Source organism: Amblyomma americanum, chromosome 2 (assembly GCF_052857255.1).
Source record: "Amblyomma americanum isolate KBUSLIRL-KWMA chromosome 2, ASM5285725v1, whole genome shotgun sequence".
Lineage (NCBI taxonomy): Eukaryota > Metazoa > Arthropoda > Arachnida > Ixodida > Ixodidae > Amblyomma > Amblyomma americanum.
This window is the reverse complement of record NC_135498.1, coordinates 56,521,835-56,546,829: the sequence shown is the minus strand read 5'-3', so window position 1 is coordinate 56,546,829 and position 24,995 is coordinate 56,521,835. Positions and strand designations below refer to the sequence as shown.

Genomic DNA, 24,995 nt, shown 5'->3' with positions numbered 1-24,995 from the left:
TCATATATCTGTTATCCAGCATAACTCTGTGCAAATTATGCGTTTAAGGCAAAGAGACACTCCGTCAGATATGGCGCAACAAGTTGCTCATTTCTATAGTCTCATATATTCTTGACAAATGAATTTCACCTGTGCTCAGATTTTTTTTTATTTTCGAATTGGAGCGAGCCACGTTCAAACACCAGTATATAGCATTACTGCACTGTAGAAGGTGCATCCGGAATTGGCGAAAGAAAAATGATGAAGGCTGCTTAGCGTGAACAGTGCAAACACGGGCGGGACAGAAGACGCAGGCGCTAGCAGTAGGTATGCCCAGCTGAGATCCTTAATTCCTCGTACCAGTCTCCACGCCAGATGTCTTGCTGTGATGCACTCATTGTTAAAACTGTTTGCGTGTGCATCACCGTTTCTGTGTCGGTCTGTCTCTCCAATGTTTAAGTCCTTTTAACTGTTGTACAATCTCAAGATACCTATGCAAGCTTGCTTGACAGACATTCTTAACTCTGAAGTCTTCTAGCATCGACGAATGGTTCGCGAGCCATGACAAGCCCCCTCGTCGAAACTAGACTGATGCTTCCCCTCAACTCTCTTTCATTTCGTTTCGTACACGTCAATTATAACAGTACAGTGTACGACACCCAGGACGTCGGCCAATTACAGGCAGCATGCATGCCAGCGAGGCATTCTTCCCGAGAGCGCAGTTTATTGACTCCGTCCAAAAACTCCTCACGATGGCCAGACAAGAAAAACAGCAGAAAAAAAAACAGGCTGGTGCAGTGCCAGCAGCAGCCGGAGGATGTCTTGCTGCTCATCATTTCAGGCCACCATGGTCTCCCGCCGACGAAACATGCGCACCATGGCCGGGTCAGCAAAGATCCTTCCAGCCGGGAAACGTCGTTTGGGTGGGAACTGGGACACCTAGTCGAGCAGAAGGCGCGAAGTACAGCATACGAGAAACGCATTCGTAGTCAACCCCTGCGTAAACTTATTAACAAAATACTCTATAAGACAGGCTCGATTCCGAGCATTATAATGTTCCAGTTTTGCTGCAAATGATATGAGGTACACGGTCTACAAGACCTTGTGCGTCCGTTCTCTAAGCAATAGGTGCATGTTAATGAATCCCGCGTGGTCCGTGTTCGCCCGGAGTCCTCCACTATGGCGACTCTTTCTCTTTGCGTTCTTTAAATTTCTTTTCAAGCCTTCTGTCGCAGTGCTGTGCAGGTGTCCACCGTCGGTGAGACGGCTCCTGCGCTTTGCCTTTCCCCGCAAAACGTTTCCACTTGCATTTTGCAATAATTTATTAAAAATATTAACATCTGCTCCTTGGGAAGACGACTGACGCGAAATGAATTACTTTGATGACTCAGACATGGCTTCAGTTTGGAACCACTCCTCATTAGTGTACTGTTATCCTAGAGTACAGTGGTAGGGACGCAGTCCCCTGATTCAAAAACGGATCGAATTAAGTTCACTTTTCTTGAGTGCAAGAAAGGTATGCCGGCCAATTATCCCGCTCAAGTTACACTAATTGCAGCCAGAAACGCAGTTACAAAATCTTCTTATAAACAGAGGCAAATATTTGGGGTAGCTAAAAACAGCAGTACATGAACATCCTAGAAGAACATCATGTTCGTTAGCTCTAAAAGCCAGGCGCTGACGGCTGTCGGTGACAATTTCCTTGCAATAGGTTCAGTGTTAAACTGAGCACAAACACTAGAGCGTCGGGCAGAGCTGCCACTACAGCTTTATGAAACGCAAATGGTGTAATATTTTTAATTGAATGTCAGAACTATGATACAACCAGAGCTTCGTTACTGGCCACCTGTGCTTAGCGCCACAAGATCGGTAACTGCGCGAAAGATCAAAACGCATTAGCCAACATTAGCCAACTCCTCCAGCTTAATGATTTTTAGCAACATTTTACCGGAATATGTGCAGGGATATGTACTATAAGAGCGTAAATATTTCCGCACATAAATTGAGATCTCATCAAAATACATGGATGGAGAAGTATATACATACTTTTAAGCGTTTATAGCTAAAATTAGCTAGTGCATCTCGACTAGTTTCTATTGACCAATCCGAATGCCTACATTGCCAACTCGAAGTAATGTCAGCCCAATCAAGCGTGACATCATCGGACTCTTGAAAAAACTTGGTGACACGATATACGCTGCGGTTGGCCGAGTCTCACTTGAGGTTGTGTTTTTCCCCAGCTAGAATTTTTTGTCAGCGTTTAATCACCGAGTGTTTTGATACCCCTGTATTAAGGCATGCACTGCAGCGCATGTCAAACAGAATAAAGCGCCGTTGAATCATTGCTTTTCGCTCACCACATATACCATTCTAGTGCCAACATTTTTTATCAAAATACCGCTTATGTACACCCTTCGCTTTACTGATTGCATAACTACAGCGGGCATGTGGAGTTACGCTTGCGTGCATGGCAGGCAGACAAATTTCTGAATACTTCAGTGCTCTAGTGTTTATTTTTGATCAGCCCTCTTCTGAATACAAAGAAAATATAAATCATTTAGCACGCCCACTTTCTTGCATACAGCGGTATGTGTTTTTTTTCCTCACGTTAATCGCATCGTGCTGTTAGTTTTTTATCTGTTCGTGTTGACAAAAGCTACTCTCCTACGTGTAGTAGCTAGCACCATTAAAGTGTATTCTTATATTTTCCTCCCGTTACGGAGGTAAATAAACGCCTTGCATTGAACGTTGTAATGCTAGAAATTCTTTTTTTGTCATTCATCTAAGGATCGTGGCATAGTTTTCCGTCATGAAGGCTTACAAAAGGGTGTTCTCTGCAAACGTTGGAAGTTCGAACTCGCAGTTCACCAAGCCGTCTCGTTCTTCACGGCAACAAAACGGCCGGCGAATACATTGTTTCGGCAAACAACTCGCATTCGACGAAATTTCGCGAAGCGCGCACGTTTACGAACAAAGCATGTTGAACTTGCAGGCGGAGTCCGTGTAACTTTTTGTCGAGCCCTCGTTTAAACGCGGTGCGCGTACGGAGCAAAGCTAAGAGATAAAAAAAAAAAGCGTGTCCATGATCGGACGGTTTGCTTTGTAGTTCCATGAAGGAACGTGGCGAGTCGTAAAAGCAAATAACTTTCGCGTGCTACGCATACATAAGAAAAAAAAAGCGACAAGTGGTAAACGAGTAAAAATGGACACCACGCGCGAAAAAAAAAAGGCAACAGCAGAGAACAGCCGAGGTGCTCTGTTAAGTGAAACTTGCGATCTCAGGTATTTGTTTGAAAAAATAAGCAGGATGCGGGGTTTTTCATGTTACTTCAAGAATGAAAAAAAAATGTTCATCGGTACGGAAATGCTGAAAGGAGATTTCGACAGGCTAGATAGCAAGGAGGAAAATGACCCTTCATGGGAAAATATTAAGACGCGTTGATGTGTGGGTGGATTGCGAATAGGCCTCTGTTCGCGGAATGGACGTGTTACCCCCCTTCCACTTGAGCCTGACAGATATTAAATTTCGACAACACACCATTAAACAAAGCAAACATGACATCGAGTGAAATTCACCGCTGCGTTCCATTACAGCCTGAGGCCAACAGAGCTACAGAGCTGCGGTGGCCCCTGAGCTCTTGCTACGTAAGATTCATCTTACATTTGCATGCTATGTCGGCCGTTGCTGTGGTCCAGCTTAGGAAGCGGTGCGGCAGCACAGGCCACATGTGTGAAATTATCATAAAAGTTCACCGCACACTCGGTGCTTATTGAAGACTGCAAATGTAAAATGCCCGCTGATGAAGAGCATTGCCCAAAAGAGGATGGACCCTGACACTGCAACTTCACCATTGCTGGAACTTCAGGTATCTCAACGCAACGGTAAAAAAAAAAACAACGTCAAAACTGCACTTTCTTTCCAGGTCAAGATTTCGCCGCCATGGCAATGTAATCTACCCACTGAGCAACACAGAAACAACAACTAAAAAGAACAGCTCTCAGCGGCCTCAGCGAGGAATGCACAGGAATTCGCTAGATGAGACGAAAGTAGGGTCCCTCGAATCTCATCGCTAGTGTCCATAGTGGAGTCTTTTGCCCCGCCTTGAATTTGAGCCTCGTTGTGCCGCCGCCGCATTGCCATTTAGGGCTTAGTGCAGTGCTTTCGGCTGTTCGAGCCCCGAGGCTTTCCAGGGCTGCTGCCGGACATGGAAGTCTCAATTATAGCACACAGGTCTACCCTTTCCTGCGCTAAGCCCACGTTCGCGCACACTTGAGCTCTGCTTCTTCTGAGAGAATGCTGCAACTATCAACGATCTCTTTCAGAAGATTTCAGCACTGAAAATACTAATACTGGGATGCTTCTTTGTTAGCTCGCGAAAGTAGTAAATAATATTTGACGATAAAGGGAGCTAGCCAGCACGTCCTTCGACATAGTCATGCAAACAGGTTTTGTCACCCGTAATATCTTAGTCCGGGCGTCAAGCGTCATGTGAATCTTCAAGAAATTAAGTGCTCGCATGGTCACTCGAATGCTTACATGATAAATCTTGTTACTTCAGGTGACAATTTTCAATTATTGTGACACGCCTTGCAAAATTTAGTACGTGCCTGCAGAAAATGAACATGGGAGGATTCAGGTTCCAAGATTAACCAGCCTTCTTGAGGCTTGCATCGACAACTTACGCAGAAAAAGTGTTTTGTTTGAATGAAAATTAGTGACCCGGCACGGCGTCTCCAGATCGAACAATGCACGCCTCCTACGGTAGTGCATCGAGGCAAATGAGACGAAGGCTGCAAGCAGCACCCACCTGCCCTCGTCGCCGCTTGCAGAGCACCGGCAGCAGCGCCCCCACGAGACACGAGACGCCGCACACTACGGCAAGCACGAGAATGAGCACGCCGTGTCGCAGGAAGATGCCGTAGCAGGCGGCCGCCAGGCCGGAATCTGAGTACAAAGACGTCAGGTCGGTCGGCTTGTCCTCCCGGGCCTCGGCCGTCGGCGAGGGCTTGGCGCTCTGCTTTGCATTTGTACCGGGCTTCGCCGAATCTTTCGAGGCGGCCACGGCCGCAGCGGGGCCGGTGCCGTGTCGCATCTGCTGCGCAGCTGACTCAGCCGGCAGCCGTGCAGCCACTTTGGGCGATGATGAACTCTCAGCTTCTGCACGCGAGCCACCCCAGCTTTGCGTTACCCGGACAATTAAGCTCCGTGCAGTAACGAGAGGGAAGACTGTGCAGCTTAGTGCAGTAACGCAGCGTGCGAGTTCACACCTGTCCACCATCGCAGCGGAAATGTGTGCTTGAATGGAGGCGGTTCTTAGGCTTCAGTGCTACGTCCCCCTAACATCGGTGGCTTCACGACGGTGAACATTTCGACACAGTTCACTCTAAACACGAACACGCCTATACGGGAGTAAAAAGGGGCACTAAGCTGTCCTCTGCCGCACACACTTTTATAAACGGGAGCGTGCTAGAGAACAGCTTAGTCCCTTTTTACGCTTTTCTGTTCAAAATGATTCGATTTTATTTGATTTATGGGGGTTTAACGTCCCAAAGCGATCGACTCAGGCTATGAGGGACGCCGTAGTGAAGGGGTGCGGAAATTTCGGCCAAATGGGGTTCTTTAACGTGTCTGTTTAAAATGTGGTGCATCGATATACCTTGTCAGACAAGTCGTATGGGAAGCTTTCGTCGGCGGGATCTACCATCCAGGCCCTTGTTGAAACTATCGACCTAACGTTGTATGGCTTGGCGATGTATTTTCGGCCCGCCGCATGCCTGAGAAAGTCGATGCGTGCTCAAGACATACAGCCTTCGCGATACAGGTGCAGGGCATTCGAGACACGCTACCCTTCCTGCTTGGATTGCGCCTCACTGTTGCAGGTAGATGACGTCCTGAATTTCTTGATGGACTCATGGTTCCTGCTCAGCCTACGCACGTATGCATTTGAATGGTGTCACCGCTGAACTAATTTCAAACAAAAAAAGTATCACGGGAAATCCGCCCACTGTTATTCGCGATTGTCCTGTTCAGGTACAAGTACACTTTCTTTTCCTGAACCTCTCACACAAATTATTTAAAAACAGAGAATGCGCGTAACCACTCAAGACTGATGCACCAGACACTGATGCATCAAGCACTGATGCATCAGACATCAAAAATTTACTTCTCTTAATAGGGGGTAAGAGGCATCCCTTTCAGATAACTCGGCCTGTTGCTCGCGCAGCAACGTTTTCAGGATTTTTTTTCCACGAGCATTTGTGGACTGGAATGTCCTTCCCCACGAAGTCGCCGCCATCACATGCCCGTATACATTTCTTGAAGCCGTGTCAGCTCATTTCAAAGCCAATCACCTGTACTTCTTTTTTTTATTTTCCAAATATCTGTAGCCCAACCCCTTACGTAATACCTCCAGAAGGAGGTCTTTAAGGAAAATAAAGAGAAGTGAAGAGGCGCGAGCAAACTTTGTTAATGACGAAGTAAAAAGTCATCCCTATTTGACAAAAAATTGGCTTCAGACAGTCCTGAGCCAATCTCAACCTCACAGTTCGTATAAGTGCTACAGAAACCTGAGCTCTGTTGGGGCCCCACGTCCTGGCGTAATGCGTGCTGCGTTGATAAACATCAGGAGAAAATGCCGGCTCCAGAATTCAACTGCACTCAGCATAGTAGGTTATGAACTGTGCCGTTTGGCAGGTTAGGAAACAAGCAGCAATTTCTACTAAAATAGTTTTCACTGTTACATTTATATCACTATTTGTATTTATATTCAAATAGTTTTCAGGTGAGAAAAGGTCGCACGCATCTCAAACGCTCCTTCAAACAGCATGTAGCGTTGCTTCACATTGTTATGGATTCACGCTTCGTATCGAGTTACTTCATATTATTTGACAGAAAGCGTTGAAAAAGAAAGCCCTGTTTGCGATGCGGCACTCCCATAAAACGCTCGAGTTTCAACCGTGTTAATTATTCCCCTGAGCCCGAGTGCCAGGTGTAGCTACCGCTTTTTTATTACACTGTTTCAGCACGGAATGAACTTAAATGACTGTGCAGTGGCAATCTTGTGGACATTCTTAACTGTTCAGCAATATCGTTCCTCCTATAATTGAACAACTTCCGAAAAAGAGAATGAATATTTTAACTTATAAGTGATAGTTGGGCATAGCGCCACCTGGAAACGGGCTTTACCAGAGTGGAGCTTGTAGGGGTGAAGACATCCACCTCCTCAATGAATTGATGTGACACATTGTGCCGTGTTGAGGAGGGGGGGGGGGGGGGGAGGGACGGTCGAGCCATCACAGTCACTCATAGCTCCAGTGTCTAGTAGCGTTTTAACAACTAAGCAACCTGTCGAAATAGTGAAACTAAATAAGCTATACTTGGTTAAACCAACGCCTGGAAACAGGCATCATCACTGAGCATTCATGAGGTGACATCTCCACAGTGCGTTGATCACTCGGTGCATCGCCCCCTCCTCCCTCCACCACACATTGTCTTTTTGTAGAGAAACCGGGACATCATCGTCGGTCACCAACAAGTGCACAAGTGGCGCATACATGACGTTAACGTGCTCGACCATGACATGTAATACTAGTGCATACCAGCTGACTTAGGCGGCGTAGAGGGAGTCCTGATGATCTTGCGTTCTGTGGACTTGTCCGCGCTGACCGCTACCGCTTGCAGCACTGGCCCGGAGCCGTTCGCCCTAGAAACCTCGAGGATGGCAACCTTGTGGTGGGGATGGCCGTGCTCAGAAACAGTCGCGTTGAGCCTCTTCCTAGGTGCGATGGCCACCTCTCTGAGGACCGGCTGGGCACGCTGCACGAAAAGCGCAAAGGACCCGTCCTTATCGGGTAAAAAACCTGCATTTTAAAGGTTTCTCCGCCTAAAAGCAAGGTGCTGTAAAAATCGCTTCGAACCTTAGTTGTACTCTCGCGTTACCATTACTAGATGTATTTGCAGTCCCAAACAGTTGAAACTAGTGAAAGTGCTGAAAGGGAAATGGCTGACATTGAAGATTATTTTAAACTTTGAAAAGCCGTGAACCCAATTCGGGAAGAACGCCTCACCTAATCGCGGTGATCACCCATCAAATCTTCTTTAAGCTTGGTACTGCCTAGAAAACCATCTAGCCTTGAAAAGTACCTTCATGACGCAGTCAAGCATAATCTCATCGTTAGCCCGAACTTCTTTCAAACTGCTCCTCGTTACAAATAGGAGCTATGGCACCGAAAGACTATTTTCACAGTGAGAGTACATGCGTAGGCTGTACAGTTCTGTAAAGAGCAAGGAAATGTACGAGTGCGGCCTATAACGAAAACGGAGAAAAGCTTATCAAACCCGAAGAAACATGCGGGTTGCTAAACATTTCGTTGGCGTAACCTATAGCTTTTAGAGTTCTGCGAAATGACAGCACCTATGGTTCCGCAACAAGTCGAGTGCGTGTACATGTAAATATCTTTGATCCAAAAATAATCCGAAATAAACATTCCGGCTCGCTCTTAACGCCGCCTGGAGCACGCACACTCCGCATGCGTATCGATTTCTGCGCACTCCTACTCTTTTTTCGTGTGTGTGGTCGTTTTTCGGGCCCCCCTTTGAAAGAAGCTAGTGTTCTCCTGAATAGGGGTTCTCGTCTTATTCGCCCGCCTAGAACCTCTGTGTTTCTCGCGCGTGGTAAAAAGAAAGGTGGCTCTTATTGTAATGAGGCATGCGGTTTGCTGCCTGCGATTTGTGCGAAACCGGGCAACCTGTCTTATGTCCAAAACTTGACCGGAAACTAAGATCGAACTCAATCACTCCCTCCTCGTAATACTGCATTAAATTTGTTGCGTGTCCCCATTTTATTTACGGCTTTGTTACTCTTCCCGCTCCTTTACTGTAACGCAGAGTCGGTGTTACAGTGAAAAATGAATGAATGAATGAATTAGAGCAAATAGTTCATGGTAAAGCTCCATCGTGTATCACGTGGCTTTTAGAACTCAAATTTTGCACAGGAAGCTTGGCATATAGGTGACTGTGACGCAGAGTCTGTTACGTCTCTCTACTCACTGCCGGCACGATGCGGGGAATGGGAAACAAGGCGGGCAGCTCAGGTCCGTCCAGTGGTTCCAGCTTGATGTCGATGGCAACGTCGGGGAGCGGTGGTGGAGGCCGAGCTGGTCCTTCGATGTGGCTCTTGTTGCCTGCAGCCTCCGGAGCAGAAGGTTTAACCTCGGGGGGTTTAACCTCGGCGGGTTTCATCTCGACAGGTTTCACCTCGGCAGGTTTCACCTCGGTCGGTTTCATCTCGGCGGGTTTCATCTCGGCGGGTTTCATCTCGGCGGGTTTCATCTCGGCGGGTTTCATCTCGGCGGCTATTACCGGGACAGCGGCCGGAGGCACCATGGGCTGAGGCATGAGCTCGTTGACAACGCGCTCCATCATGTCCACCATGTTCATCAGCATGGGGGGTGCCTCTGCGCATGCAAACCGCGCGCATGGCAACGCCGTTCTCTGTAGCAGTCTGCAGCGATTGTTTGTTTCGGCTTAACAAGAACAATAGGCTTTTTTTTTCTTGGCGTGATGGTCTTTGACGGTCCAATATAAGAAACATCCCCTGTTGACGACCGCAGTGCGAAATTATTCACTTCTGACCTCTTTCTTGTGTACATAGCAAAAATATTTTGGTACAAGTTGATATAGCCACGATACCGTTTTACGTAGCATGTATCTGACCGTGCTACTATTGTTCGAATTGAAATCGCTACAAATAATAACCCTTGGAAGTCCTCATCCTGAGTGACTAGGGCTTAGAACTAACTAAAACATGTCATCAGAGTTAATCAAAACAATATCCGCATTGTGCGTTTGGTTTAGTAAGGTGTGGGTGCGGGCTAGTTGGTAACGCCTTGTAAGACGAAAAGCGCGAAAAAAACACACGGATGCCTTCCTTCGTCCGTCTTTCTTTCGCGCTTTTCGTCTTACAATGCGTTTAGTTCTGCGGTTGTGGTTAGTTCGGAAAAGGGATGCTTAATGCAGTAAGTTTATAATGGCAAACGTTTCACGCCCCTTAGCAATTAAGCCCACTTGCTCCTTGCAACAGCAATAGCTAAAACAACTCTCGACAGAAATGAAACCAGCAGTTAAGCTTGAGAAAACAATCTCGCTGGCGTCAACAGGAATTTCCACCGAGCAGGATTCTCGAGAACCGTTAGCCCTCGGTCGATGAGAGCTGGCGCGCCGACGGAGGCGTAGCGAAGCGATAGGCTCTTTCCTTTAGCGAAATCCCGCGAGGCGGGTTTGTTTCACTCCTAGCGGAGCGCTGTATAAATCTCATTATTAGAATTTTTGTCTTTGTGCTTCTTAAACGGCTGACCTTGTGAGGTCCGCTTTTCTTCGAAAACATATATGAGCCCACGGCTGCTCTTTCGGCAGCTTATCTGATTTTCCCTTACTCTTTTTCGGTTTGGGTGACTGCCTCGATAAAAAAAAATCAATGTGCGTTACTTTAGGACGGCATCACAATTCCCCCCCCCCCCCCCCCCCCCCCCCCGCTAAACCAAAAAGCAGTTAGTTGCCAAGCTCACTTCAGAAACACTCCACTGAGCTCCAAGCCGTAATTTTTTTTTAAAAAAAAGCGCTTGTTGCTGATTCTTCGAATTAGTTTCAAACCTTCTTCGCAACTAAAATGCAGTCTTTGCCGGTCTGTGGGTCGTGGTAACAAGAAGCCCCTTCGAAGATTTGGATTATACATCAAACGACGTGGATCTAAGAGCCATTTTCATGCCTAACGCTCTGCAGTTTTATACCACCTCTTTTTGGCTCACGTGGACTTTATAACACTGGCGTGATAAAAGAATAGAAAGCCTACACGCACCAGTGTCTTCTTGCGAACTTGCCGAGAGTTCACAAGAAACGCTTAGTTGAGTTAGTTGGGTTGAGTCGAGGTGTTGAATACTACAGGTGGGATTAGCCTTGCTTGTTCTCCCGGCAATTGCTCCACCGTAGCAACAATTATATGTTAATAACGACCTAAAACCTGTCGGATCTACCCCGCTATGCGCACAGTCACTTATAATAGCACATATTCCACTCCCGCAGTCATCATCTATGCACACATTCACTCACAGCAGAACAGTCCAGTACAGAAGTCACCATGCATCTATGCACGTATTCAGTCAGAGTAGAAGGTAGTCCATTGCAGTGCCACAATCCACGCACACATTCACTCGCAAAATAGCATAAAGTCCACTCCAGAAGACACCATCTACGCGCACATTCAATCACAGTAGACCATAGTTCGTTCTTGGTGTTACCATTTAGGAACAAGATCAGTGTCCTGCAGAAATGCTAAAAGAAGGCGTGCAGTCTCTCTTCTGCATGTCTGGTTTCCACTCAGGTAGACAATGTCTTAAACTGTACTGTGAAGGGCACCTGTTTTCTTGAAGGAAGCGAACATCACATACCTTTCCGTGCTGTACTCTGGGAAGTACATAAAATAATGTTCGATATCCCCGCACGCACCACATAAAGAACATAGCGGAGACGATGCCATGCCCGTCTTATGCATCCATTTACTCCATTACACATTCCACATTACACATTACCATTACACATTCCGTCCATTACACATTCATGTCCATCCATGTGTAATGGATGGAAGAAACGCTTAATACATTGTAGTGCTGCTGCGCCAATATAACCTGTGAGCATATATGAATGGTTCCGCTCTCGGCGTCATTAAACGCACACAGGAGGACAAACCTGGACACATTTCACCCCATGCACCAGTGACTCAGTAGTTATGGTACTCGACAGCTGACCCGAAAGACGCGGGTTCGATCCCGGCCGCGGCAGTCTCATCTATGGAGGCGAAATGCTGGAGGCCCGAATACAGTGCGATGTCAGCGCTCGTTAAAGTACCTCAAGCGGGCGAAATTATCCGGAGCCCACCACTACGGCGTCCCTCATAGACTGTGTCACCCCCCCCCCCTTTCTATGTTTCTTTGTTCACTCTGCATAAATTAAACTTTGCGCACATGATCGACGCAAACTCCTTTTTTTAACTCTACTGTGTTCTCTGCCTAGCTCCTGAGAAAACCTGCCCGATGAACGCGCTTCAAGAAAGCTGTTCAGCAACGTAAACAATGTGTCCTTGATATTATAGACAGCTAAAATCGAACTAGAGTCTTCGAATCCGCTGTGTTATTACGCCACAACCGCGCCGTGTCTGCGAAGCAAGGAGCGTTGGACTCATGCTTCGTATCATGCAAGTTGGTGAGGCGTTGTCAGGGTGTCGAAACAAAAAGTAATAAGTTAAAATTAGGCACTAACTGAGCGAGGGAATGCTTTATTAACGAGCGCCATCTCGTGGCGCGCACAAGACGCCTGTTCATCCCGAACTCGCTTTGTGCGACTTGCTCGGAGAAAGGTGGCGCCCTGTTGCGCATCTGGCACATGGCCCGCTCTCAACAGCTGCTTAGCGTTGCGGACTCCATCGCTGGCAGCGTGCCAGCAGAAGAGTGCCGCCGCGTCAAGCGGTGTCGAAAGTGAAGTGCAGTTTTGTTCATGATGGGGCGTCAGATACAAAAATGATTTTGAATACGCCTGTGGACTCACACGACATAAAATACAATCTTTCACTTAAGTGTTACGGCCAATTTCTGTAAGTAAAAGATTGCCGTAGATTTCTTCTTTATCCGTGAATGGAGACAGGAATTTAACGTTTTTTGTTTAACGGCGATTACTTTTTCTTAATTGTAGCTCGCTTCACGTCTCTTGCAACCTCAGCACCAGCGCTACCGCCACGGTACTGGCATGGCGATTTGTGATAAAATATCTAGTATGTCCGAATTCTTTGTCCTCCCACGGCCCTTCGAAATATCTTAAAGGGAGAAACTTATTAAACATTTTTCAGCGCAGTGCTGGCTTTCCATTCAATAACTATCACCACTCCTCGTGTCAGTTCATGCCAATCTGCCAGATTGTAGAAGATCATCGCCTTTGAGATCTCAACGCTTCGGTTGACAAATATCACGCAACTATGCTACAAAACTGGAGTTTCTAAGTATTCATGAAGTCATTTTACATTTTTCTGATGTCTTCTGATTCCCGTCCTTGAGGCTGCGTTCTCTTTCTATTCAGTCTGGACTTCAGTGTAAAGCTGGAGGTGTTATTCACGCTTAGCTTTCTCTTTCGTCTGTTCGGATTCGCATGTGTCCCATTGACCACATAACTGGTACCGTCGCTACGTCGGCCTTGCGCTTGGTTGTTTTACTGGAGACGTCGCGCCCATCACTTGGGCTTGCTTCGCATCACGTGCTCGTCCTCGCCTTCGCTTTCCCTGGGCCAAAACTCTGTCACATGCCTGAATTTACCTGCATTACTCACTCACGAGCGTGGATTTGGCGACTCTTCGTGTAACTTCGTTACGCACCACATTTTGCTGCAGATTAGCCGCAGAGTCCTTTCTCAGAACCGTTGTACGAAATAAAAGAATAATAGCGCATTAGCATCCACCTAAGAGCAGCCAAATGAAAGCTGCACAGCTTTTACAAAACTTCGCATTAAGAAAAAAAATGAGTCGATGTTTACCATTTCGTTAAAGCGAATTTCAGAGACAGCTGATGCGACACACCAGTAACAGTCATCGGTATATTAGCTTTAGGTACCTAACACGCACGGTCCCGTCACACCCACTCACTTATCCATCTATCCGTATCCATACATATACCCGGATATGGTTGGGAAGACGGACACAGTGACGTCATTCGTGACGTCATTGTGTTCAGCCCAACCGGTGACTGGCATCGTTGCTAATCAGCTTGATGCGATATCATGCCGTCATATGTGACGTCAGACCACTCTGGCCAATCAACGCCACGCACTGCCCTCTGTGCATTATGACAACATCGTCGTCGACAGCGCAGTAAAGGGAAACATGCATTTAATAACTGTCGTCGTAAAGTTCGCCCTGCTCCCCGGATCAGAAACCTAATCTACGCTTCACTCCACCACAGCCCGTGCAGCCTTACGCTTGCCGCAATGGAAGACATTTTTTAAAACTTACTGGAACAAACAAAATGCCAAATGCACCAAACAGAACATGCTCGAGCCATCACGACACGCCTCGCATTTATAAAGCGTCTGAGGTCTATGGATGCTTGTGTAATAGACATAGAATACGGGATCCCATTCCGTTATGTAAGGGGCAGCCGCCAAGCACCCCTCGCACAGCTGCAGCGGGCAGACACGATATTACTAGGAACAAGACGTGTGGGCTCTAGGCAGAACAGACGCTAGAGGGATTTGAAAGGATTTCGCAAGTGGGCACTCGTCGTCCCGCAACGTCTCTTCCATCATTGTGATGACGTCGCACTCGCCCTGTGACCTTCAGAGTTCCCGACAGCGCTAGTATCACAGCTCAAGGACCCTTCCACCATCGCGTAAGTTCACAGCCAGAGCAAGATACAAAGCCAACTGCTTACTGCCCCATGCTAGACTACCTCTTTCGATTCCGGTCGGATCCCTCTTTCCCGAACTGTCCGCCCCTTTAAGTGAACATGAAACACTCTCTCTCTCAGTGTGCCTAACTCAAGGAAGAAACATTGCGAGTAAAACAATCTGGTCCTTCGAAAAGCCGCGTCTTTAGGCTTGACACATGTGTCGCGGTCCTGCGTAGCGTGCTAAAGGAAGATGCAGGAGCACAGCACGAAGAAAGCCTTGCCATAACGGCAGTCCATGCACTCACGGATGAAGGGTGGCGGCACCGGGACGATCTCGACTCGGCGGATTTGGCCGACGGCCGGGGCCGCCAGCAGGAACAGCGACGGGAGCAGCAGCATCAGGGCAGCCATCGCGTACGAATCTTCAAGCGCGAGCACGGCACCAGGTTCGGCTTTCTCGAGACGGTGAGCGCGCTGGGCACGCGGCTTCGTAGCACGGGCCGCACCATCAGATCTTTACTTCTTCATAGCGCATCAGCAAGGTCCATTGCCAATCCCCCGCCGTGGATATGTGCCGTTAAGCATGAGGACATTATCATCATCATCGTCAATTGTTGATGTCATCTGGCGCATCGCAGGAAACATTCGCGAAGCCTCTTGGAATCGGTGTTAGATTGACGCTAGCCTTACAAACAGGACAACAATGGATACACCACATCGATTATTGCGCTTAGTAGGCCTACCAACGGCGTATTCGAAACGCTTGCTTCTCTTCTTCCACGTCGAAACTGAACGATGATAAATGTCTTTCCTACAGTTGTGTTAAAGGGTGACGCGGAAGTAATGATAACGTTTAACTGCAATGTTCAACTCTCAGAACGTAAATGCCGCCGTTGGTTTTGTGTGGACGTCGACATAGTAGTTTATATTTGTTCGCTATGTCTTTTTTCGGTAGGACGCGCCATTCCAACTTTTATGCGCCGATGCGGTCAACAGGCCTGGCTTGAGCCACTGTTTAGCCTCTTCGAAATGGGTGACAACCACATGCCCGTGGATTTGGAAAATGTTGTGAAGCTGAGCCTCGATAGTCGTTCTTCGGCAGCCTGATTTTCCAGATGTGATTTGTGTACAGTTACACAATGGTGACCAGTATTGTCCAGAACGCTCGATTGGTGCGCTGCTGAGGAAACGAAGAGAAAATGTACAGCGGTAGCTGGGTGCTGCGTTTGTCCTATAGTCTTTTGCTCCCTGTTTTTAGCGTTAGTTTTTTTCAACACGTAGCCGGGGGCTATGCGATTTGTGCACAGTTGCAAAGTGGCGGCCATTATTGCTTATGAAGCGTTGTTCATTTTTATTTGTAATGATCAGATCCAGTGCGGAGAAACAGGTGGGTGTGAAGAAGGTTGACTGATTAATTAAGCATCGGAAGCTGTAGCTTTCTAAGGTGATTACTTTTTGTAGCTGTGCGTAGTGAGCGCTGCCTAATGAATATCGAAGTAATCTGCCATGTGAAGGTCGGCAGCTTTCAGGAGAGAAAAAATAAAGTTGAGTACTGCGTACCTGCTCCCCTCAGATAAAAACCGCCCTGATAAACGCTCGCACCTCACGTACAGCTCATAAGTAACCTTTGAGGATAATACTCCTTTGCTTTTACAGGTGCTCTGACATGATTGTATGAAGCCCATGTCGAGTGCTCCTAGAAAGCTAATTTTTATTTCAACATACTGCTGGCCTCACATTTGAGGCCGTCGCAGGAGTGGGACATCACATACACAAAATAACACAGGTCAAGTAAGTGCCAACACAAAGGCGATCGTAGTCCAACAAGGCAATATGCATTATACAAAAGATAAAACAAAATAGCAAAACAGGAGCAAGTAGCATATTTGAGGACTTCGGCACGCTAAAAAAAAATGCAGACAAGTTTTTAAGGAGCAAGAAATGAAACAATAGCTGCTGAAGAATGATACTGTCATGAGAAACGAGCAACATGGTTAAAAAATATAATAAGCGAGAGTCAGATAAGAAAGTCGGGATGTCATCGTCAGCAAGGAAAAAAGAGTGCAAGAGTTAGCGCACCAGCATCGTAGTTGTTATTGCAAAATAAAGCGTGATATGTTGGCGATGAAATCTTTGAGTGATGCGCAGTTGACAGCATCGCAAGGCAGACTATTCCACTCACGGATTGCTTGTGGGAAGAAAGAGTACCTGAATATATCGTTGTGAAATCTGTACTCGGTTAAGTGCTGTTGGTGTTTTGTTCTGGTAGTGCGCGTGTTTGACTTTATTAAGTACTTACTCGTATCGATTTTCATACCGCCATTAAGCAGAAGGAAAAGAAACTTGAGGCGCAGTAGTCTGGCTCGGTTATGTATAGTGGGAAGGTCGGCTTGTCTTAAGAGCTGTGTAGGGGAGTCATGACGGCGATATTTGTTAAAAATAAATCTGACCGCTTTTCGTTGTACGCCCTCTAATCTTTCTATGTATTGTTTGCGGAAGGGGAGCCAACATATTATTCCATAGTCCATTATGGAGCGAACAAGTGAAGCGTATGCTAAGAGCTTAGTGTCGACTGATGCGGATTTAAGCGATCGTTTAATCGAGTAGAGAGCTGCCAGTGCTTTATTAGTAATATAGGCTACCTGCTTGTTCCATTTAAGATCCGAGGAAATTATTACTCCTAAATATTTATATTCTTCTACTTTCCTTAACATCTGTCCTTGTAGATAATAAGGGAGATTTATTGCCGCTCTCTTATTTGTTACTGTCATGCAAACCGTTTTTTCTACATTAATCGTCATCTGCCATGTTTCACACCATTGTGCTATGCTTTCAAGGGCACTATTTAGAATTGCTTGGTCTGCATGGCAGGTTATTTCTTTGTAAATGATGCAGTCGTCTGCAAACATTCTTACTGTTATGTTAGTACTATTATGCAGGTCGTTGATAAAAAGAAGAAAGATATCAGTCTAGACACTTATACTCATGTACGCATGCGTATATATGCCTAATTACATCTTGCGGCATTCGTCATGCCTCCTTTGGCACTACAGCATTCATTACTGTTTTTCCGTCACGGCACCTGTACAAATCAATTTTTTTTGTCAAGACTTTTTCCAACTTACAAAGATTCGCTGTCAGACGAACTCACGGCTTCTCTGAGAAGCCCGCTACTTGCTTTATTTTGGCAATACAGAGGCAAACTGTGCATTCGCCTTAATACTCCTTGACTGTCTACCATGCCTTTTTGAAGCTTACTAATTTGGGTCAATTAGTATAGCATTCTTGAAGAGAAACAGCGCAATAGGCTCATTAGCACCTCTGTCGTCCTTTTCATTATCCCATTTTTCCCGCTGTTTCCCGTCAAGGTCGTCTTTCAATTCCTGCTCGTAAATTCGTACACTAGTCAAGTGTACTTCGCAGAACCTCAAAATGAGTTGACAGTTCTCAGAAAATTCCTTAATTACAGCTTAAGTATTGGTGTTTTTATGAAGCGGTGGCCGCCGAAATAACGGTATCCTAAACTTGCAATATATTAATTACCTGCACCCGTTTCAAATGAAACAATTTTTGGAACTTAGAGCGCATATCTGCAGAGGCATTCTGCGAACGGGTCCTTGTTGTTGTTGTTGTTGTTACCCTCATACAATGGCACTTGCCCACATAGGGGGATTGGCCAAGAATTGGGGGGCACGGAGAGTTTTTCAGGTAAATATTTCCTGGACGAAAATAAAATGAATGCTAAGGAAGGAAGAAGTAAACAAAAAGGAATAACGAAATGAAGCGGGAAATGTATAACGCACGCAGGAGATCGAGACTGATGTTTATAGCCAAGTGGTTAAATGGTAATGCTAATTGTAAGAATAAAAATAATATTGAAAAATTTTAAAAAAATTACCAAGGTAGCCGATTTGATTCCATTAAAAAATCTTTGACGGCGGTAAAAACAGACTTGTGGCTGTACGCAAGTATGGTGGCTCCAAACGACAATATGACTGGGCTGCTCAAACAAAGGCCAAGCTGTTGTAGTGCTTTCACTAAAAGCCCTCTTCTCATCATGGTGTATCGGCGACAAAACAACAAAATATGGTCTGTGGTTTCGTGCTCACCACAGAATACACAAACGGAATTAAGCGCCAACCAAGCCCTGTGCAAATAAAAATTTAAGTGTGGGATCCGGCAGCGGAGCCTCGATAGCGATACCTCATGCCTGCTCCGCGAATACCTCAGGGGCAGGTAATCATCCGATCTTAAAAGAGATCCAGTGCCTTAGTGATTCACTCAGTTTTTCTTGTTTCTTTTCATCAGATTCTCTCTCTGCCTTCCTTTCCTTGTTCGCTTTCTTTTTTTTTTTGTTCTGTCAACACTTCGTTGACTTCGCCCCCCTCTGCTGTCAAACATGCTCCCAGCATCCAAACAAGCCGAAATGCATCGACAGCACAAGTACCAGGATTCCATGGGCGCAGTATATTACTCGTTATCTTCCCGTGGTCGCGATAAGCAGCCCAAGCAATTCTTCAATACCCGAAGGTCGACCGCGCCCCTTCGAGGAAGAAAACGCTCACTTTCTTTATTCTTCCTCTGTCTAACACGCTTGTGCTCTCCTTTCTACAGCTAGCACAAGCGCCCTATGCGTTTCCTGGAGGCGACCGGTCTGGCTGCGGCGACCTCATCCGGGGACCGGTTGTGCATAACGCAACTCTCGCTCCGCTCTCATGGCGAAGGGAACGTAGCACTCTCTTTCGCTAGACATCGAAAAAGAAGTAAAAGGTTTCGAATCAAACGGAAGCAGCGGAAATTTACGGCGCCGGGATTTAGACTTCAACGCCTGAGCGTTGAGGGAGGTCCCTGTCCTGCAGTACTGACAACCATACCCAGCATACAGGCGCACGCATGTTCGTTTTTACACACTTTTTTTTTCATAGTCTCTCTCTCACAGAGGAGCTGCCAACTGGCTGTTGCCGGCTTAACGGGAATGCTCCGTTTGTTGCCTTCTCTCGCGAACCGGCAGATGGCATTAGGCGTTACATAGCGGCAAAACAGAGTGGACTCCGTGGCTGTGGCCGGCTGTCGGATTTGTTTTTCTTCATTTCGCGCCGCGAGTTTTGCGTCGCTTCGTTAAAAGGCGCTTACTTCACGTCTGCCACTATTGTTCCGTTCCCGAGAACGTGCTGGCCGCGTTCAGTACGGTTTGTGCTGTGTAGCAGGGTGTTATAGCAGAGAGTACGTCCAGCATCGAGGTCCCGTGTTTTCGCCACATGGACAGCTGAGGACAAGCCAAGGGCCAATGGATAACAAAGCTAGACTCGGTACGTGCCGCTGCGGCTGACTCATCTTATAAGTACGAGTTGTTTTCAGCGTTATTGCGTTGAGCTAGCTCGAGCATTGCGTCAGGCAAGCAGTGAAGGTAAGCTTATATGGTAGGCGCACAATGCCTGCTCCTGTAACTTTGTAATGTAACAGTTCGCTTATAAGTGGATAATGCTGTGGCATATGTTCAGGGAGCGCGCATACCTCTACAGGGCGTCAGTGGTGTGCAGAAAAGATCGCTGACAGGATGTTACATCGTATGCAGCGAATTTTTGGGTTGCTTTGAAAAGATGTCACCCTCACCATCTAATCTCATCCTGCCAGCATGCAAAGATATAAACGGCAGTACTTTGACTTGCAAACCCACCGACGTCTTCGGAGTGCTCTGTGAAGCGTGGCGGGAAGAGACGTGCGATTTCTCACGTCCCTCGCTTTCCCCCCCCCCCCACCCCCCCTCCTCTGAATGAGGCTCCATGAACTGTGTGCAAAACTCCCCCATTTCTTATTCAAGATTTTGCGAGTGCGATATAAGAACTGCAGTGCATATCAGCAGAATAGTTAACGGGCCATTAATCAGCGCTGCTTTCATTCGAAGCCGTCAGTGTTTTCATTGTAAGGTGAAGTGTTCGTCTTTGCCCGATATTTCTACAGCAGGAACTATCGGTTTACATCAGTCAAATATCGGTAAACTATGAGGCAGAAAAGAGGAGCTACTTTACACACATTTGCTTTTCATTTAAAGAACTTCAAGGAAAATTTATTGTGATAAAGCTGTGCAGTGGCTTAGAGGTCGTTAACCCTTCCAGGCGACATTTATTATTTCGATTCAAAATCAATATTTTTTCGGCTAAAGACCATATCCGAGCACAAAGTCAAGGCCAATTCGTTAGCTTTAGAACAGTACACACCAACGGTTAGTTTTTAAACGCGCGTACAAATTTTGTTACAAACTGTCAGAATAGTTGTAAACTGTAATAATAAAAGTACCGGGAGTTCTTAAATTAACCCTTGAGGGATCATAGAATAATTTTATTTTTCGAAGATCCGAAAGAGGTTAGAACTTTAGACAAAGAAAACTGACATTAAGTATCATTGGGAAATCCCTCTGCAAGAAAATGATGGAGGAAGCGCTAGAAATCATATTTTCTGCTTTCGCTAGTTGGCATAAATAAGTACCCTATTTGCACCATGAAGTATGCTAAGTTCGCCTGAAACAAAGAAAGCAGTGTTATGCACAGCACACTCTGAGAAAAATCTGCCAGCTCGCAATGTACATATTGTGTACAAAGCGCCTTAAAGAGTTACGTTTTTGTAAGAACGTTCTTTGAAGAACCCTTAACAACGTATAGTAACACGTCTTTAAATACATATCTCTTTTCACCCCTCTAGTTTCAAATATTATGGGCAACTGATTTTTTTCGAACAGGAAGTGACATCCGCGAATATTTATTTCTTTGTTGACTCCTCATCTGCGCAGAGCTGTCTTGATGTGGCAGGCAATTAGGTCATAATAGAAATTTTCAGGATAACTGCAGCAGAACGTGCAGCTGCTCTCTACCACAGGCGTCTATTGCGTTTTGCAGATGTGTATTCTGTCTAGTTGATTTACGAGTCAATGTTTGGTCACAAAAGGCGGTATACGTCCCACTTCCCCCTTTCCCCTTCGCGTCATTTGCTCAGTGAGACAGCTGTCAGTGCTTGCTTTTGCTGCGACATTGACCGCGTCGTTAGCGAAGCACAAGTTCCTGCAGCCGGCGTATCTTTTACTTTAAAAATGGCCGGGTTCATATGTAAGCTACTTATTTTCACAGCGTGAATCAGCAGTATGCGACAAATCACTAGATAGTATATTTTACGCTAGCACACGCAAAGACATGTCAGATGTTTGTGTATTAGTATAACAACAGAAGTCGCGGAAGTGCTCATTAAACCGACTGTGCGCTCAGCATTTTGAGAATGTTTGTAATGAGTTAATGCCCGCAGAGCATACCGATGTGTGCCCGGAGTCCAATTGCAGGATCCCGCGGTGCAACAGCCGCGTTGACCCATCCGCGAACCAACACAGCAGTAAGGGTGTGCGAATATTACTTTTATGAAACCAGATCGAATATGAACATTTTAGCTTGGCTACTGAATGGATTGCGAATCAAATCGTGGAAAAACAGAACAAAATAAAAATAAAAAATATAAAGAATATTCCCTACTTCAGCAAACAGACGTACGAAATAAATGATCGTGCTAAAAAGCTAATCGCTAAAGACGGCACTACTTTATGGAGTTACAGTTAAGACTCAAAAGACGCAACACTAACCTTCACTAGGTGGTACGCAATGCGAAGTGACTGTATTGACCACATGACCGTCATGTCATACGTATATAAAAATTACGTTTCGCGAATAAACTAGTTCCACGTCTCAGCAGATAAGAAGTGCAAGAGCTACGTATAAGGCATAGCTTCCGAGATCGGGTATCAAGACACGGTTTTGCTAATCCCGCCTGAGCCCTGCCACGTCGCCCAATCTTCGAGGCCATGCATAAGCATTATGAGCGCCTCCACACAAACGGACCGCGTCGGAGTGGTGAACCCTTCATCCCGCACAGACTCTGATCGCGGCAGCCTGGTGTGTGGCATCATAGTGGGTCCTGTTTTGTAGCGATAGCTACATTAAGGAAGCATTTCGAGCCTTCAGCGTGGCGGCGCCGTCACGCATCACGTGGTTGGTCACGTGGTACAGAGCAGCTGCCGGCGGCACGCCGTGGCTGATCACGTGAACAAGTTCCACTTAGCGAGCTGTAGCTATCGCGTCATTTCAGGTTTAACCAGAGCTAAACTACCGCCAATTTTTTTTAACAGTCGTCGAAGAAAATTACGGCGTGCTTTAGTCAAACTTCGTGCCAATTATTCTAAACTTCTAAAACTTGACAATATATTCGATTCGTTCCGGCTAATTTTCAGCATGCAGTATTTGATTCATTAGGCGAATCGGTTGAACAATATTCGATTTGCTGTTCAAAAATTTTGTATATTAGCATACACGGTAAACATCATATCAGTGTAATAGTTTTCATACCAAATGCTGTCTATTTCAACTTAGAGCGTACTGCATCTTGCCGTTCATTTGCTGCACTTATGCGGTTAATGAACAATATACCCAATAAATATTAATTAGCATGTTCTGTGGGCATTTCACGCCAACTCACTGCAAGAAAACATTAAAATGAGCTGAATCTCGATGCTGTTACAGCAACTAAGATCGCTGTACAAGAACTGGCGTCGAGTCACTCTGAGCAAATTCTATACAAAAGTGACACTCTTTAGGCCTCTGTGACTGAGGAATCTTTTAGGTGGTATGAAAAACTGACGGCACATGACGAATCAAGGCGGCAGACTAGATACCCAATGGCGAATAACCTTGTTAGGGACGGTATGGAGTTAGATGAGGTTAGAGTACGCAAGAATGGCTGCGTGGTCGTTAGAGGGGTTAACTGGAGATCCCTGAGAGAAGCCCCTGTCTTGCTGCATTTGAGGATTATACCAAAAGCAGTGATGCTCTATTCGGGGACTCTTTTTCTTGTTCAGGGAAATTTATGAGTGAAATTGGGTGAAAAGGGAATCTTTATGGGTTTTCAGGGTACTAAATGAATTTCTCTCCTCTTTTTTTCAAATTGCTGCAATTTGCAAAGACCTACAAGGAAACAGGGCCAGAAATAAGTAGTTTTTCCGTCTACTTCACGGAATTTTTAGTTACAGCATGTAACATCGCTGAGTGACTGAAAGTAATGAGCAGCTATTTTTATAAAAATTGTTACGCTCCATTGCTAAAGTCGTAACTGCGGCATTTTATATTGTAAGCATTTGTTCATTTTAACTCGCAATTGTTCGCATGAATTTTCTTCACTATTTCTGAAGTATTAAAATGCCTTTCCGGCAGTTCTTCCTTCCTGCATTGCAAAGACGGTGACACATTGTTGTCTGTATGGTGTCTGTCGTCTCGCAGCTTTGTCCTCGCATCTGCTCATTTGAATATCCGCACAGATACAAGTACGTAAAAGCCACATGAATGGGAGGAATTCCCACCCCATTCACTATAGTTCCTCCGAATTTAAGCGAGCAGATGGGGTGCGCGCATTGCCATGCTGCCGACTTTTTTTTTTTTTTTCAGGTCAGTCCGTTGAATTGGCGACAGAGTTTAAAGAGCGCTTCTCCGTAACGAGCGCCACTTATAGTTAACTTGAGTTCAATGTAATCATCGAAAATCAATCCTCTCGCATACAGGACTATCGCGCCTATTACTTTGGGGGCTGATTACGCCGTCTTGCTCTCTTCCTTGACGGCTGGTTTGAGTAATGAAGCTCCATACTTGGCCGTTTTGTTCCTGACTCGCAATAATGAAACCAGCTTACGTACAATACAGAACGAAAATCTCACGTTCGTTTCGAAATTTTTGGAGGAATTCCGTAGTGATGGTTTTACGCCGAGATTACTGCTGTCTGGTTACGGTCAGGAAGCGCAGAAACAAACAGAAAAAATTGTCTGATAAGACAACCTTTTATTTACCTCCTGGACTGAGTTGTGCCAGCTTTCAAGTATTCTCGCTTTTTTCTAATTTCATTACCGTTATCACCATAATCATCAATCCAACTACGTCCTCATCAGGAGAAAAGCTTCTTCGATCAACCTCCAATTAATCCGCTCCTACGCCAGCTGTTTGCACCCCATACCAGCAAATTTCACGTTCTCATCTGCCTACTTTACTCCTCCCTGCTGCCTACAGCTGTCTTGGCCTTATCTTGGAATCCACTTCGTTTGCATGGGGGCCTTCAGTTATCCATCTATAAAGTAACGCGACTGTGCCCTTGATCAGTTCAGCACACCCCTTATTGGCTGGCTTTAATTACGGCTGTCCGATGCCGATAGACTTCGAGGCTGCATGATCTGAAATAGTTGTCTGACTGTCTCTTTTAAAATGTCTCACCTGCATTCAGAGGTTTTTCGCACTCATGCACGCATAGATACGCTCGCTGAATGAATTTTCTGGTGAATTTTCGCCGGTTGAAATTTATTTCTTCCTTTGACGAGAAATTCTACATATGGCTGCACATTGTAGAAGTGAGACGACAAGGACGGCAATTTCTATTTGTGTACGAGCGGACAGACGATGTCACCTGGGGATGTCAAATGACACACAGTGATTGCAGAACCTACAGGTGGTTCCGCACACCACCAAACGCTCATTCCTGTGCTTTCTCGAAGTTCCGTGCAAAAAAAAAAAAAACATGTA

General features: G+C 46.0%; 2 protein-coding genes across 8 annotated transcripts in view; one reads left to right on the top strand and one right to left on the bottom strand.

The window, feature by feature from the left end:
• Positions 1 to 24,995, top strand: part of LOC144121293 (anoctamin-7-like) — a 92,498-nt gene that overhangs the window by 5,881 nt on the left and 61,622 nt on the right. For 2 of the 7 annotated variants that reach the window (XR_013312589.1, XM_077654427.1), the window contains exon 1: positions 19,445 to 19,712. The exons of 4 other annotated variants lie outside the window; for them this stretch is intronic. The gene's annotated coding sequence lies outside the window, so the exon portion shown is untranslated. Of the gene's footprint in view, positions 1 to 19,444; positions 19,713 to 24,995 lie in introns of those variants that run through there. One more of the 7 variants, XM_077654424.1, reaches the window with a different exon arrangement.
• LOC144121294 (uncharacterized) lies at positions 684 to 14,905 on the bottom strand. Its single transcript, XM_077654434.1, has 5 exons — positions 14,709 to 14,905; positions 9,029 to 9,435; positions 7,579 to 7,795; positions 4,788 to 5,137; positions 684 to 918 (listed from the first exon to the last, which is right to left on the bottom strand). The coding sequence occupies exons 1-5, from the start codon at positions 14,812 to 14,814 to the stop codon at positions 817 to 819; spliced, it is 1,182 nt and encodes a 393-aa protein (XP_077510560.1). The 5' UTR covers positions 14,815 to 14,905; the 3' UTR covers positions 684 to 816.

Coding starts and splice junctions, on each gene's coding strand:
- LOC144121294 (XM_077654434.1), bottom strand. CDS start 14,814: ATGGCTGCCCTGATGCTGCTGCTCCCGTCGCTGTTCCTGCTGGCGGCC. Junction 7,796..9,028: donor TTCCCCGCATCGTGCCGGCA/GTGAGTAGAGAG, acceptor CTTTTCGTGCAG/CGTGCCCAGCCGGTCCTCAG. Junction 919..4,787: donor GCAAGCGGCGACGAGGGCAG/GTGGGTGCTGCT, acceptor CTGCTCGACTAG/GTGTCCCAGTTCCCACCCAA.